Source organism: Nerophis lumbriciformis, linkage group LG01 (genome assembly GCF_033978685.3).
Source record: "Nerophis lumbriciformis linkage group LG01, RoL_Nlum_v2.1, whole genome shotgun sequence".
Taxonomy (NCBI): Eukaryota; Metazoa; Chordata; class Actinopteri; order Syngnathiformes; family Syngnathidae; genus Nerophis; species Nerophis lumbriciformis.
Window position 1 is genome coordinate 64242807 of NC_084548.2, and position 15411 is coordinate 64258217.

Sequence of the window (15411 nt, forward strand, 5' to 3'; positions counted from 1 at the left end):
AATATTTTGTCAAAAATTTTGTAAACATTTTCAGCAAAAAAATTAGGCCTACAATTTTGTAAAAATTATGGCGAACAATTTCGTCAGAAATTATTTGGACATTTTTGTATAAAAAATGTTGAGGTATAAAAGAAGACGGCTCAAAAATTTTCACCTAAAATTCATGTAAAAAATGTTGCCTAAGAACTATTTTGTCAACCGCGTTGTAATTTTTCATTAAAAAAATAGTTTTTCAGCAAAACTTAGTCTCACATTTTTTTTTTAATTCGAAATTTTCAGTAAAAAAAAATTTGGCAGACAATTTCGTAAGAAATTTTGCAACTATTTTCGGTAAACAATTTACTAAAAAATGTTGTCAAAAAAATTAATGAATACTTTCGTGAAAAATGAGTTGGACATTTTTGTCAAAGATTCGGCAAACATTTGTCAAAAAATTGCACGGATATTTTCGTCCAAGATTTCAGGAAAATTTCCTGCAAAAATGTGGCCACCATTTTCGTCAAAAAATGTGCTAACAATTTTATCAGAAATGTGATTTTTCAAAATAAAATTGTCCAAGTTTTTCAGCAATAATTCGGCTGACATTTTCTCAAAGATTTTACGGAAATGTTATTTAAAATTTGGCGGATATTTTTGGAAAGAAATTGGGCAAACAATTTTGTTAAATTTGTTTAATATTTTCATCCCAGAAAATTGTGAACAATTTCTTAAATAATATGGTGAACACTTTCAGCAGAAATAAATCAAAAATTAGGATAAAAAAAAAATAAAATGTACAGATATTTTTGTCCAAATTTTATGGAAAATATATTTTATGGCCAAAATGTTAATCAAAAAATGTGCCAACAATTTTGTCTAAAATGTGTTGTCATTTTTCATTTAAAAAAATATTTTTCAGCAAAATGCTTTTTTCTTTTAATTCGACATTTTCAACAACAAAAAATTAAAGACAATTTTGTAAGAAGTTTTGCAAACATTTTCTGTAAATTATTTTTTGAAACATTTTATCAAAAAATTGGTGAATACTTTTGTCAAAAATGAGCCGGACATTTTTGTCAAAGATTTGGCAGACATCTGTCAAAATATTGGGCGGATATTTTCGCCAAAGATTTCAGGAACATTTTTTGCAAAAATGTGGCCAACATTTTCGTCAAAAAATGTGTACAATTTTGTCAGAAATTTGATTTTTCAATTAAAAAAATGTCCAGGTTTTCAGCAATTATTGGCTGACATTTTGTCAAAGATGTTACGTAAATTCTATTAAGAATTTGGCGAACATATTCGGAAAAAAATTGGGCAAACAATTTTGTTAAATTTGTTAAATATTTTCATCAAAAAAAATTGTTTAGATAATATGGTAAACGTCAGAAATTAGTCAGACGTTTTTGTCGATTTTTTTATTTTTTTGGTTTGTTTTATTTGACAGATATTTTCGGCCATAATTTCAGGAAAATGTGGCCAAAATGTTCATCTAAAATGTGCCAACAATTGTGTAAATGTGGTGTGATTTTCATTTTAAACATGCCAAACATTTTCAACAAAAACTTTAGAAGACAATTTCTGCAAGAAATTTGGCAAAATGTTCTTTGAAGAAAACGTTATTTGTTCACAGATATTTTGTCCAAAATTCCATTAAAATTTTCTTCACAAATGTGGCCAACATTTTTGTCAAAAAATTTGCCAATTATTTGGTTTAGAAATGTGGTGTGATTTTTTTTTTTTCATTTACAAAGTTTTTCGGCAAAAGATTTGGTAGACAATTTCGTAGGGAAATTGCCAAATAATTTCGTCTAAAGAATTCTGTGAACAATTTTGTCAGAAATTAGTCAAACATTTGGCAAACTCTGTCAAAGAATTGGAGAGGTAATTTGTTATTAAAAATTTCAGGAACATTTTCTGGTCAAAAATTGTGAGAAAAATGTTGTCAGAAATGTGGTGTCATTTTTCATTATAATGTCAAAGTTCTTCAGTAAAAGTTGGGCTAACATTTTGTCAAAAATTTTACAGACATTTGTCAAAAATTTGGCAAATATTTTCATCAAAAAATGTGAACAATTTCTTCAAAAATTTGGCGAACACTTAGTGGGACATTTTTGTCCAAAATTCGGCAAAACATTGTTTGTCCAAAAATTTTATGAATATTTTCGTCCAAAATGTCAAACATTTTCTGCAAAAAGTGGCCAACATTTTTGTTACAAATGTGGTTTAATCTTTCAATAAATTGGACAAGTAATTTGTTATTAAAATGTTCAGGAACATTTTCTGGTCAAAAAATGTGAGAAAAAGTTTGTCAGAAATGTGATGTCATTTTTCATGATAATGTCAAAGTTCGTCAGTAAAAGTTGGGCTAACATTTTGTCAAAGATTTTACAGACATTTGTCAAAAATTTGGCAAATATTTTCATCAAAAAATCTGAACAATTTTTTCAAAAATTTGGCGAATACTTAGTAGGACATTTTTGTCCAAAATTCTGCAAAATATTGTTTGTCCAAAAATTTCACGAATATTTTCGTCCAAAATGTCAGAAAATTTTTCTGTAAAAAGTGGCCACCATTTTTGTTACAAATGTGGTTTAATCTTTCAATAAATTGGACAAATAAATTGTTATTAAAATTTTCAGGAATATTTTCTGGTCAAAAATTCTGAGAATAATTTTGTCAGAAATGTGGTGTCATTTTTCATGATGATGTCAAAGTTCTTCAGTAAAAGTTGGGCTAGCATTTTGTCAAAGATTTGACAGACATTTGTCAAAAATTTGGCAAATATTTTCATCAAAAAATATGAACAATTTTTTCAAAAATTTGGCAAACATTTAGTGGGACATTTTTGTTCAAAATTCTGCAAAACATTGTCCAAAAATTTAACAAATATTTTCGTCCAAAATGTCAGAACATTTTTCTGTAAAAAGTGGCCACCATTTTTGTTACAAATGTGGTTTAATCTTTCAATAAATTGGACAAATAAATTGTTATTAAAATTTTCAGGAACATTTTCTGGTCAAAAATTCTGAGAATAATTTTGTCAGAAATGTGGTGTCATTTTTCATGATGATGTCAAAGTTCTTCAGTAAAAGTTGGGCTAGCATTTTGTCAAAGATTTGACAGACATTTGTCAAAAATTTGGCAAATATTTTCATCAAAAAATCTGAACAATTTTTTCAAAAATTTGGCGAACACTGAGTGGGACATTTTTGTCCAAAATTCGGCAAAACATTGTTTGTCCAAACATTTTACGAATATTTTCGTCCAAAATGTCAGAAATTCTTTCTGCAAAAAGTGGCCAACATTTTTGTTACAAATGTGGTTTGATCTTTCAATAAAAAAAATCCTGAAAAAAATTTAGCAGAAAATTTGGTAAATCATTTGGCCAACATTTTTGTCAAAATTTGCAAACAATTTATTCAAATATTTGGCGAACATTGTTTGTCAAAAATGTTACTAACATTTTTGTCCCAAATTTCAGGACAATTATCTGCAGAAATGTGGCATAAAATGTTCGTCAAAAAATGGGGTGTAATTTTTCATTAAAATGTCATAATTATTCAGCAAAAATTGGGCTAACATTTTGTCAAAATGTTTGCAAAATTTTGTAAACATTTTCAGCAAAGAAAATTGGCAGACAATTTTGTACAAAATATGGCGAACAATTCCATAGAACAATGGTGTGGTGCATGATGTCCTTAAAGCAACTGCTACAGCAGACAATTTTGGTGAAGAAATTGGCAAACATTTTTGTCAAAAAAATGTAATAATAAATTCAAAAATTTGGGGAACATTATTGGTCAAAAAAATTTAATAATAAATTCAAAAATTTGGGGAACATTATTTGTCAAAAAATTTGATATTTATGGCCAAAAATTCATAAAAATAATCTGCAAAAATTTGGCACACTTTCGTGAACAATTTAGGGGAAATTAATTGTCCAAAAATTTTTTTTAAGAACATTTTCTGCAAAAATGTGGCGACTATTTTTTGTAAGAATTTCCTTAAATTTTCATAAAATATTCCTTAAAAGGAATGTGGGCTGTGGGTACAAAAACTAATTTACAAATGTACTGCACAATATTCCTTGTTAAAAATAATACAAACAAGAAGTTAGGGGTGAATCCAAATATGGGCGGTATTGTAATGAGATCGATGCTATTTAGTTCCTTTTTGTGTTTAGTGAAGTGAAGTGAATTATATTTATATAGCGCTTTTCTCTAGTGACAAAGCGCTTTTTACATAGTGAAACCCATTATCTAAATTACATTTAAACCAGTGTGGGTGGTACTGGGGACAGGTGGGTGAAGTGTTTTGCCCAAGGACACAACGGCAGTGACTGGGATGGCGGAAGCGGGGATCGAACCTGGAACCCTCAAGTTGCTGTCACGGCCCCTATACCGTTTATTTAAATACATTTATATGTTGTTATGATAAATCATACATTGTTTGACTATTCAAACTTTTGGGCATCTGTCTTGTAAAAGTGAATGTATTTCTTTGTTTATATTGTCTAATGTTGTACTAAATACATACTTAACTGTTGTTGATAGAAAAAAAAACGGTTTGATGTTTTTTTTCCCTGTAAATCATGTCTTGTTTTATCATGATCACCAAATGAAACCTGTTCAAATTAGAAGTATCGGTATTAATATCGATGTTGACGATACAGTATGCTACCGTCGGTCAATACAAAAATGTGCTGTATCTGCCTGTTCCCTACAGGAAGTGACGTGATGTAAAGTAACAAAGTAAGGATGCGTTCATGGATGCTGGGAAAATGTATCTTTATCAGTAATTGGATTACTTATTTATTAAAGTGTATTTTTTTACAGCCTTTGCATAATCATCCCTGTCGGTATACAATATGTTGCCATATGTTGTGTGTTTTAAGGGGCTTTTTTAAAAAAGATTTTTGTATTAGCGGCACTGCGTCGTGACGTCATAGCTATCCGCCGTGCGTGACGTCACCAGCTGGGATCCCGAAGATGGCGACGACAGGGACGCTGCGGCTTCAGCGCATCTTCTCGGCCTTCCTCCTCCTCCTGCTCAGCCTGCTGGGCCGCTGCGAGGAGCAGGTGCCGCTCGTCTTGTGGACACACGAATGGTGACTTTTTGAAAAACATTTTTTTTCCCGTGTCTTCGTTTGTTTTGTGTGTTTTGAGCTCACGCGACGCCCATAGCAGTTGACGAAGAGGACCTTGAAAAAAAAAAAAAAAAAAAGATAAAGACCCGTTATTTCTTTAACACGATACTCTTTAAATCTAATCCATCATAAATTATTTCAAAGGCAGTAAAAATGAATGTTTTGATGCTACACGGCTGGATAATCCTTATGGTGCCTGGAGCCTCGTTAGCCACCTGACACCTAGCATCCGAGCATTAGTGACGTCACGAGTAGTGCCTGATTAAAAAAGGACACATTGTCTTTGACATTTTACGACCTACGACTTCTGAATTAGTTTGGTGTTCATTTACTCAACTGCAGAGAGTACCAGGCGTTTTAATAGGAGTTAGGAATTTTATTTAAAAAACATTTTTTTTAAGCATAATATACATCATAAAATAAAAAATTTTTGCCTGTATTTTTTGCTGTTTAGTAAATACAGTAAAATACTCTAATGTACTGTAATTCCTTGTAGGACTGGGTGATAAAATAATATCAATAAACACTGTTGGCGTTGATGCACTTTTTGTGTCTTTTTACACATTGAAATAAAGAAGGACGCACATTGTTTATTATCTATAGCAGAGGTGTTAAAAGTGTGGCCCGGAGGCCATTTGCGGCCCGCAGCTAATGTTTTAAAAGCCCACGGCACATTGTAAAAATACTATTAAAATAAACAAAAATATAACAAAAGTGGAATAACAAAGCTTATAGGTGACATGTAATTTAGGAAAAGTTGCAATGTTGACTAATAAAACAAAGCTGTTTTTTCTTTATAACTGTCATTGCTCAAAATGTAATATTGAATCAAAATCGGTGTTTTTATATGAATTATTGACCTATCCAAGGCTCTGGTTACTTCACATCAAATATTGCACTTTGAAAAATATTTTTGGTGGAAGAGTTTGCATATTTTGTGTGTTTGCCATAAAAAAACAACATAGTTTTCTTTGACAAAAAGGGCAGAAAACTGACAAAAAAAACCCAACAACTTAGAATTGACGATAGATCTGAAGTTGATGTAGACTCTTGAGATTTAAGTGTTAAATAAATAATGTATGTATGCCCTGGCACACCATTATTATCATTTCATGACTGAAGCAAAACACTTTTATACCGAAATTAATACACCTACAACTTATTGAATAAACGTATAGAAAAAACTACCGGCTTTTATATCCATGAAGGAAATAAAGTGAATGAGTGTTTATAACTGAATACATTTACATATTTATACACATTTGTTTTCTTTTGTATTATTTTTTTTAATGAATTAAGTAACGTTTCCTTTTTCCAAAACACAATATAGAATGTGAGATATAACAGGATAATGCATACATTTATCATTTGTTTTCAAAAAACTTACAATAAAGTGGGACCCCAAATATTTACTGCGGGACCCCATTTTTATGACTTGATGGGGTCCCTGGGACCCCATTTTGAAGATTCCTAGCGCCAACACTGAAAAAAATATTTTAAGTATAATATATAGCACAAAATAAAAACAATAGTTTTGCCTGTATTTTTTTCTGTTTAGTAAATAGAGTAAAATACTCTAATGTACTGTAATTCCTTGTAGGACTGGGCGATAAAATAATATCAATAAACATTGTTGGCGTTGACGCACTTTTTGTGTCTTTTTTACGCATTGAAATCAAAAAGGATGCGCATTTCCGGAAGTCCACGCAAATGTTTTATTATCTCTAGCAGGGGTGTTAAAGGTGTGGCCCGGAGGCCATTTGCGGCTCGCAGCTAATGTTTTTAAAGGCCCACGGCACATTCTAAAAATACTATTAAATAAACAAAAATATAATAAAAGTGGAATAAAAAAGCTTATAGGTGAAATGTAATTTAGGAAAAGTTGCAATGTTGACTAATAAAACAAAGCTTTTTTTTTTTTTTTTCCTTTATCACTGTCATTGCTCAAAATATAATATTGAATCAAAATCAGTGTTTTTATGAATTATTGACCTATCCAAGGCTCTGGTTACTTCACATCAAATATTCCACTTTGAAAAATATTTTTTTTGGAATATTTTGCATATTTTGTGTGTTTGCCATAAAAAAAACCCAACAACTTTTTTTTGACAAAAAGGGCAGAAAACTAACAAAAAAAACCACATGAAAAAAAACCCCCAACAACTTAGAATTGACAGATATATCTGAAGTTGATGTAGACTCTAGAGATTTAAGAGTTAAATAAATAATGTATGTATGCCCTGGCACACCATTATTATCATTTCATGACCGAAGCAAAACACTTTTTTACAATTTTATACTGAAATAAATACACCCACAACTTATTAAATACAAATATAGAAAAAATTACCGGCAGGTGTAAAGTTTATATCCATGAAGTAAAGAAAAAAGTGAATGAGTGTTTATAACTGAATAAATATACATATGCATAAAAATGTGTTTTCTTTTGTATTATTTTTTTTAATCAATTAAGTAACAGTTATGACAACCTTTTTCCAAAACACAATATAGAATGTGAGATATAACAGGATAATGCATACATTTGTCATTTGTTTTCAAAACGTGGTTACGGTAAAAGCTGGCAGGTTGGTTGCCAGAATTTTTGTGTTTGGTTTTTACAACATTATATTGTTAATGGAAAAACAGTACAAGTTCTTTTTTTATTCTGGCAACTTAGCTACCAGTTTTTCTACCGTAAAAACAAACGTACCGCCTTTCCATTTACAGTAATACACCGTTAAAAACAACAACCATAGATTTTTACAGTAGAAAACTGGCAGCTAAGTCAACAGAATAGTAGTAGTTTTTTTTTTTCAATCTACAGTAATATGCTGTAAAGAACGTAAAATGTATTGTCATTTTTATTAATTTGATGGGTAGTTTGCCGTAAAGTTAAGTATTTTTATTTAGTTTTATTCAGACAAAAACATGTTTGGAAAGTATGATAATATAGTGTACATTTTTTTGCAATATTGGATACTATTAAAATTTAAAAAGTATACAATTTCAAGTAGTACATATTAGGGTTGTACGGTATACCGGTAGTAGTATAGTAACGCGATACTAATGCATCATATTTGGTACTATACCGCCTCTAAAAAGTACCGGTCCCCCAGACCCTCACGCCCCCCCTCGTCATTGCTGGTTTTACGAGCAGAAGAGCATGTTCGGCAGCGCACGCACTGAGTACTTACAAGCAGACACAGTGTGTAAACATAAAAGGGTGAATGGACGCATTTTGGCTTAAAAACTAAAGGTAAAGGTGAAGTTTTAACACTGGAACACCCTCAGGAAGACGTGCTTTAAGACATGGCTAGCTAGCTAGCGGCTAACCTCCATCCACAGTGTTTTAGCTACTTCTAAATCACTAATACTCGCATCCATGGTGACAAATAAAGTACATTTCTTACAAGTATCATTATCACTGCAGGACGAGGAATAGCTTCACTACACACCCAGCGTCAAAATGTAAACAAACGCCTTGGGTGGATCTACACCTAACATCCACTGTAATGATACCAAGTACAAGTACACATGAGAACTTCAATTATCACCATTGTATGATCCTGTAACTACTTGATATCGGATTAATACCCAAATTTGTGGTATCATCCAAAACTAATGTAAAGTATCAAATAGGTGATTATTACATTTTAACAGAAGTGTAGATAGAACATGCTAAAAGAGAATGTAAGCAGATATTAACAGTAAATGAACAAGTAGATTAAAGGCCTACTGAAATGCGATTTTCTTATATAAACGGGGATAGCGGGTCCATTCTATGTGTCATACTTGATCATTTCGCGATATTGCCATATTTTTGCTGAAAGGATTTAGTAGAGAACATCGACGATAAAGTTCGCAACTTTTGGTCGCTGATAAAAAAGCCTTGCCTGTACCGGAAGCAGCAGACGATATGCGCGTGACGTCACAGGTTGTGGAGCTCCTCACATCTGCACATTGTTTACAATCATGGCCACCAGCAGCGAGAGCGATTCGGACCGAAAAAGCGACGATTTCCCCATTAATTTGAGCGAGGATGAAAGATTTGTGGATGAGGAAAGTGAGAGTGAAGGACTAGAGGGCTGTGGGAGCGATTCAGATAGGGAAGATGCTGTGAGAGGCGGGTGGGACCTGATATTCAGCTGGGAATGACTAAAACAGAAAAAAAAACACAAGACATATATATACTCTATTAGCCACAACACAACCAGGCTTATATTTAATATGCCACAAATTAATCCCGCATAACAAACACCTCCCCCCTCCCGTCCATATAACCCGCCAATACAACTCAAAGACCTGCACAACACACTCAATCCCACAGCCCAAAGTACCGTTCACCTCCCCAAAGTTCATACAGCACATATATTTCCCCAAAGTCCCCAAAGTTACTTACGTGACATGCACATAGCGGCACGCACGTACGGGCAAGCGATCAAATGTTTGGAAGCCGCAGCTGCATGCGTACTCACGGTACCGTGTCTGCGTATCCAACTCAAAGTCCTCCTGGTAAGAGTCTCTGTTGTCCCAGTTCTCCACAGGCCAATGGTAAAGCTTGACTGTCATCTTCCGGGAATGTAAACAATGAAACACCGGCCGTGTTTGTGTTGCTGAAGTCGGCCGCAATACACTGCTTCCCACCTACAGCTTTCTTCTTTGCTGTCTCCATTGTTCATTGAACAAATTGCAAAAGATTCACCAACACAGATGTCCAGAATACTGTGGAATTTTGCGATGAAAACAGACGACTTAATAGCTGGCCACCATGCTGTTCCAAAATGTCCTCCACAATCCGTGACGTCACGTGCTGACGTCATCATACCGAGACGTTTTCAGCAGGATATTTTGCGCGAAATTTAAAATTGCACTTTAGTAAGCTAACCCGACCGTATTGGCATGTGTTGCAATGTTAAAATTTCATCATTGATATATAAACTATCAGACTGCGTGGTCGGTCGTAGTGGGTTTCAGTAGGCCTTTAATAATTCATTTTCGACCACTTGTCCTTTATAATGTAGACAAAATAATAGAATGATAAATGACACAATATGTTACTGCATACGTCAGCAGACTAATTAGGAGCCTTTGTTTGTTTACTTACTACTAAAAGACAAGTTGTCGTGTATGTTCACTATTTTATTTAAGGACTAAATTGCAATAATAAACATATGTTTAATGTACCCTAAGATTTTTTGTTAAAATAAAGCCAATAATTAAATTTTTTGTGGTCCCCTTTATGTAGAAAAGTACCGAATAGTATCGAAATACATTTTGGTACCAGTACCAAGATATTGGTATTGGGACAACACTAGTACATAAATAAATATGAAGTACTTTATTGGCACATATAATTTCCAGGTGTTTGCGGGCCAGATAAAATGATGTCACGGGTATAACCATCAAGTTTGGTTGCGCCATCTTGTTGGTTGTTCCGCGCAAAGAAAATGTATTCCAAATATTCGTCCAATATTCTACGAAAATGTGGCCACCATTTTCGTCAAAAAATGTGCTAACAATTTTATCAGAAATGTGATTTTTCAAAAAAAAAAAAATTGTCCAAGTTTTTCAGCAATAATTTGGCTGACATTTTGTGAAAGATTTTACGGAAATTTTATTTAAAATTTGGCGGATATTTTTGAAAAGAAATTGGGCAAACAATTTTGTTAAATTTGTTTAATGTTTTCATCCCAAAAAATTGTGAACAATTTCTTAAATAATATGGTGAACACTTTCAGCAGAAATAAATACAAAATTAGGATAAAAAAATAAATACATTTACAGATATTTTTGTCCAAATTTTATGGAAAATATTCTGCACAAATGTGGCTAAAATGTTAATCAAAAAATGTGCCAACAATTTTGTCAAAAATGTGTTGTCATTTTTCATTTAAAAAAATATTTTTCAGCAAAATTCTTTTTTTTAAAAATGCGACATTTTCAAAAAAAAAAATTGGCTGACAATTTTGTAAGAAGTTTTGCAAACATTTTTTCGGCAAATTATTTTTTGAAACATTTCGTCAAAAAATCGGTGAATACTTTTGTCAAAATTGAGCCGGATATTTTTGTCAAAGATTTGGCAAATATTTGTCAAAAAATTGGACGGATATTTTCGCCGAAGATTTCAGGAAAATTTTCGCAAAAATGTGGCCAACATTTTTGTCAAAAAATGTGTACAATTTTGTCAGAAATGTGATTTTTCAATGAAAAAAAAAATGTCCAGGTTTTCAGCAGTATTTGGCTGACATTTTGTTAAAGATGTTACAAAAATGTTAAGAATTTGGCGAACATATTCGGAAAAAAATTGTTGAATAATTTGTTAAATTTGTTAAATATTTTCATGAAAAAAAATTGTGAACAATTTCTTAAATAATATGGTGAATGTCAGAAATGAGTCAGACGTTTTTGTCAACATTTTTTTATTTTTTATTTTTGTTTTATTTGACAGATATTTTTGGCCAAAATTTCAGGAAAATGTGGCCAAAATGTTCATCAAAAATGTGCCAACAGTTGTGTAAATGTGGTGTGATTTTCATTTTAAAAATGCCAAACATTTTCAACAAAAACTTTAGAAGACAATTTCTGCAAGAAATTTGGCAACATTTTCTTTGAAGAAATTTGGCAACATTTTCTTTGAAGAAATTTGGCAACATTTTCTTTGAAGAAATTTGGCGACATTTTCTTTGAAGAAATTTGGCGACATTTTCTTTGAAGAAATTTGGCAACATTTTCTTTGAAGAAATGATGTGGACATTTTTGTCAGAAAATTTGGCAAACGTTATTTAGTGTTTACTCGCAATACTGATCTTAATTGGCTTGAATGGCAGTATGGTGATTATTATTATTATTGTTATAATTACTAGTAGTAGCAAATCCACATTCGCAACTAAATGCTTTGCAGAGCTGTGAGACTTGCTTACATAGTGCACACACACTGACTCTGTTCTGTGGACCAGGACCCCCCAACCGAGCCCGTCCCCCGCTGTGGCGGGTCACATCGTGGAGCAGCAGCAACTGGCCTCCTACCTGGACAAAACTCTAAAGACGGGCCCCCGCAACGTGGTGCTCTTTCTTCAGGACAAGGTATGTTCACGGTGTACACCGGGAAAGTCGGTTGACGGTTCGTTCCACTGGTGTCTTCCCTCTGTCCCAGTTGAGCGTGGATGACTTCACCCTGTACGGAGGAGCTTTCGGAAACAAGCAGGACAGCGTTTTCCCCAATCTGGAGGTTTGTCACTTGAATTTTCCGCCCCGATGGCCGATATACCGCAAAAAAGGCATGAAAAAGTCAAGAAGTGGTGTTTCTTAACCATAGGGCCGGAGCGCCCCCTAGAGGCCCGCCAGCGGTACTCAGTTGTAATACACCTTTCCACCACTTGTGGCAGTAATGACTAAAGTGTAACAAACAGAAGAAGTCTGGAGCCAAAGTCATAGAGAAGTTTCTTAAGCGCAAAAAATATGATGAAAGCGGTAAAACTGTGTTTTTATTTGCGCTTAAATTTTAATAATAATAATAATAGATTTTATTTGTAAAAAGCACTTTACATTGAGTAAACAACCTCAAAGTGCTACAGTGTGTTAAATTTTTTTTATAAAAAGATAATAAAAAAAAAATAATAAAAAAAATTAAAACAGCCAAATAGCTAAAACTAGTATGCATATATCTAAAAAAGGCTGTTTTAAAAAGAAGGGTTTTTAAGCCTTTTTTAAAAGCATCCACAGTCTGTGGTACCCTCAGGTGGTAGGGGGGGCGTTCCACAGATTGGGAGCGGCGGAGCAGAAAGCCCGGTCTTCCATTGTTCGTAGCTTTGTCCTCGGAGGTTGGAGGAGGTTAGCCTGTCCAAATTTTTTGACAGGTTAGTTAAAAAATAAAAAGTCATTTATTTTAGCACAACATAATTGTGTGCACATTTCTTTTTCCTCCGTCCCCTTTGATGCAGGATATTTGATTAGTACACCAAATCTTTGTGATTCACGCAGGGTTTCATGTCTTTAAAAAAACAAGAGTAAAATGACGCGCAAAAAAGGGATTTCCAGTTAAAAAAAAAAAAAGTCCACTATAACTAATGTAAGTAGAAATAGTCTGTTCCGGCGTCAAACTGCGGCCATCAAAAATATTGACTAAGTGTGCAGGCAAAGTTTTAAGTCACATTTTACATTCTTAACTGTCATACACGTGTAAAAAAGTATTTTGAATGTAAAATATGTCAATAGAAAATAATGTAAGTAGAAATAGTCTGTTCCAGGGTCAAACTGTGGCCATATTAAATGCTTACTAAGTGTGCAGGCACAGTTCTAAGTAATATTTTACATTCTTAACTGTCATACACGTGTAAAAAGGTATTTTAAATGTATAAAATGTCCACAGGACATAATGGAGATAGAAATAGTCTGTTCCAGGGTCAAACTGTGGCCATCAAAAATATTAAGTGTGCAGGCAAAGTTTTAAGTCACATTTTACATTCTTAACTGTCATACACGTGTAAGAAGGTATTTTGAATGTAAAATATGTCAATGGAAAATAATGTAAGTAGAAATAGTCTGTTCCAGGGTCAAATTGTGGCCATTGTAAATATTGACTAAGCGTGCAGGCAACGTTTTAAGTCATATTTTACATTCTTGACTGTCATACAAGTGTAAAAAAGGATTTTAAATTTAAAATAATGTCCATAGAAAATAATAAAAGTAGAAATACTCTGTTCCAGGGTCAAACTGTAGCCATCATAAATGCTTACTAAGTGTGAAAGCACAGTTCTAAGTAATATTTTGCATGTTTAACTGTCATACACGTGTAAAATGTATTTTTAATTAAAAAAAATATCCATAGAAAATAATGGAGATAGAAAGTCTGTTCCAGGGTCAAACTGTGGCCATCATAAATATTAAGTGTGCAGGCAAAGTTTTAAGTCACATTTTACATTCTTAACTGTCATACACATGTAAAAAGGTATTTTGAATGTAAAATATGTCCATAGAAAATAATGTAAGTAGAAATAGTCTGTTCCAGGGTCAAATTGTGGCCATTTTAAATATTGATTAAGTGTGCAGGCACAATTTTAAGTCACATTTTACATTCTTAACTGTCATACACGTGTAAAAAGGATTTTAAATATAAAAAATGTCCATTGAAAATAATGTAAGTAGAAATAGTCTGTTCCAGGGTCAAACTGTGGCCATTGTAAATATTGATTAAGTGTGCAGGCACAATTTTAAGTCACATTTGACATTCTTAACTGTCATACACGTGTAAAAAAGGATTTTAAATGTAAAATAATGTCCATAGAAAATAATAAAAGTAGAAATAGTCTGTTCCAGGGTCAAACTGTGGCCATCATAAATGCTTACTAAGTGTGCAGGCACAGTTCTAAGTAATATTTTGCATGTATAACTGTCATACACGTGTAAAATGTATTTTAAAAGTAAAAAATGTCCACAGGAAATAATAGAGATAGAAATAGTCTGTTCCAGGGTCAAACTGCAGCAATCATAAATATCGACTAAGGCTTGCAGGCACAGTTTTAAGTCACATTTTACATTCTTAACTGTCATACATGTGTAAAAAGGTATTTTGAATGTAAAAAATGTCCATAGAAAATAATGTAAGTAGAAATAGTCTGTTCCAGGGTCAAACTGTGGCCATTGTAAATATTGATTAAGTGTGCAGGCACAATTTTAAGTCACATTTGACATTCTTAACTGTCATACATGTGTAAAAAAGGATTTTAAATTTAAAATAATGTCCATAGAAAATAATAAAAGTAGAAATAGTCTGTTCCAGGGTCAAACTGTGGCCATCATAAATGCTTACTAAGTGTGCAGGCACAGTTCTAAGTAATATTTTGCATGTATAACTGTCATACACGTATAAAATGTATTTTAAAAGTAAAAAATGTCCACAGGAAATAATAGAGATAGAAATAGTCTGTTCCAGGGTCAAACTGCAGCAATCATAAATATTGACTAAGGCTTGCAGGCACAGTTTTAAGTCACATTTTACATTCTTAACTGTCACACACATGTAAAAAGGTATTTTGAATGTAAAAAATGTCCATAGAAAATAATGTAAGTAGAAATAGTCTGTTCCAGGGTCAAATTGTGGCCATTGTAAATATTGATTAAGTGTGCAGGCACAATTTTAAGTCACATTTTACATTCTTAACTGTCATACACGTGTAAAAAAGGATTTTAAATTTAAAATAATGTCCATAGAAAATAATAAAAGTAGAAATAGTCTGTTCCAGGGTCAAACTGTGGCCATCATAAATGCTTACTAAGTGTGCAGG

At 32.8% G+C, this 15411-nt stretch overlaps 1 protein-coding gene across 1 annotated transcript in view; it reads left to right on the forward strand.

The window, feature by feature from the left end:
• The first annotated feature begins 4947 nt into the window (after positions 1–4947).
• atp6ap1a (ATPase H+ transporting accessory protein 1a) overlaps positions 4948–15411 on the forward strand; it is a 33662-nt gene continuing 23198 nt past the window's right edge. The window contains exons 1-3 of the mRNA XM_061924126.2: positions 4948–5089; positions 12085–12211; positions 12282–12356. Of these exons, the coding sequence (XP_061780110.1) occupies positions 4971–5089; positions 12085–12211; positions 12282–12356 (321 nt within the window). The 5' untranslated portion in view covers positions 4948–4970. The remainder of the gene's footprint in view (positions 5090–12084; positions 12212–12281; positions 12357–15411) is intronic.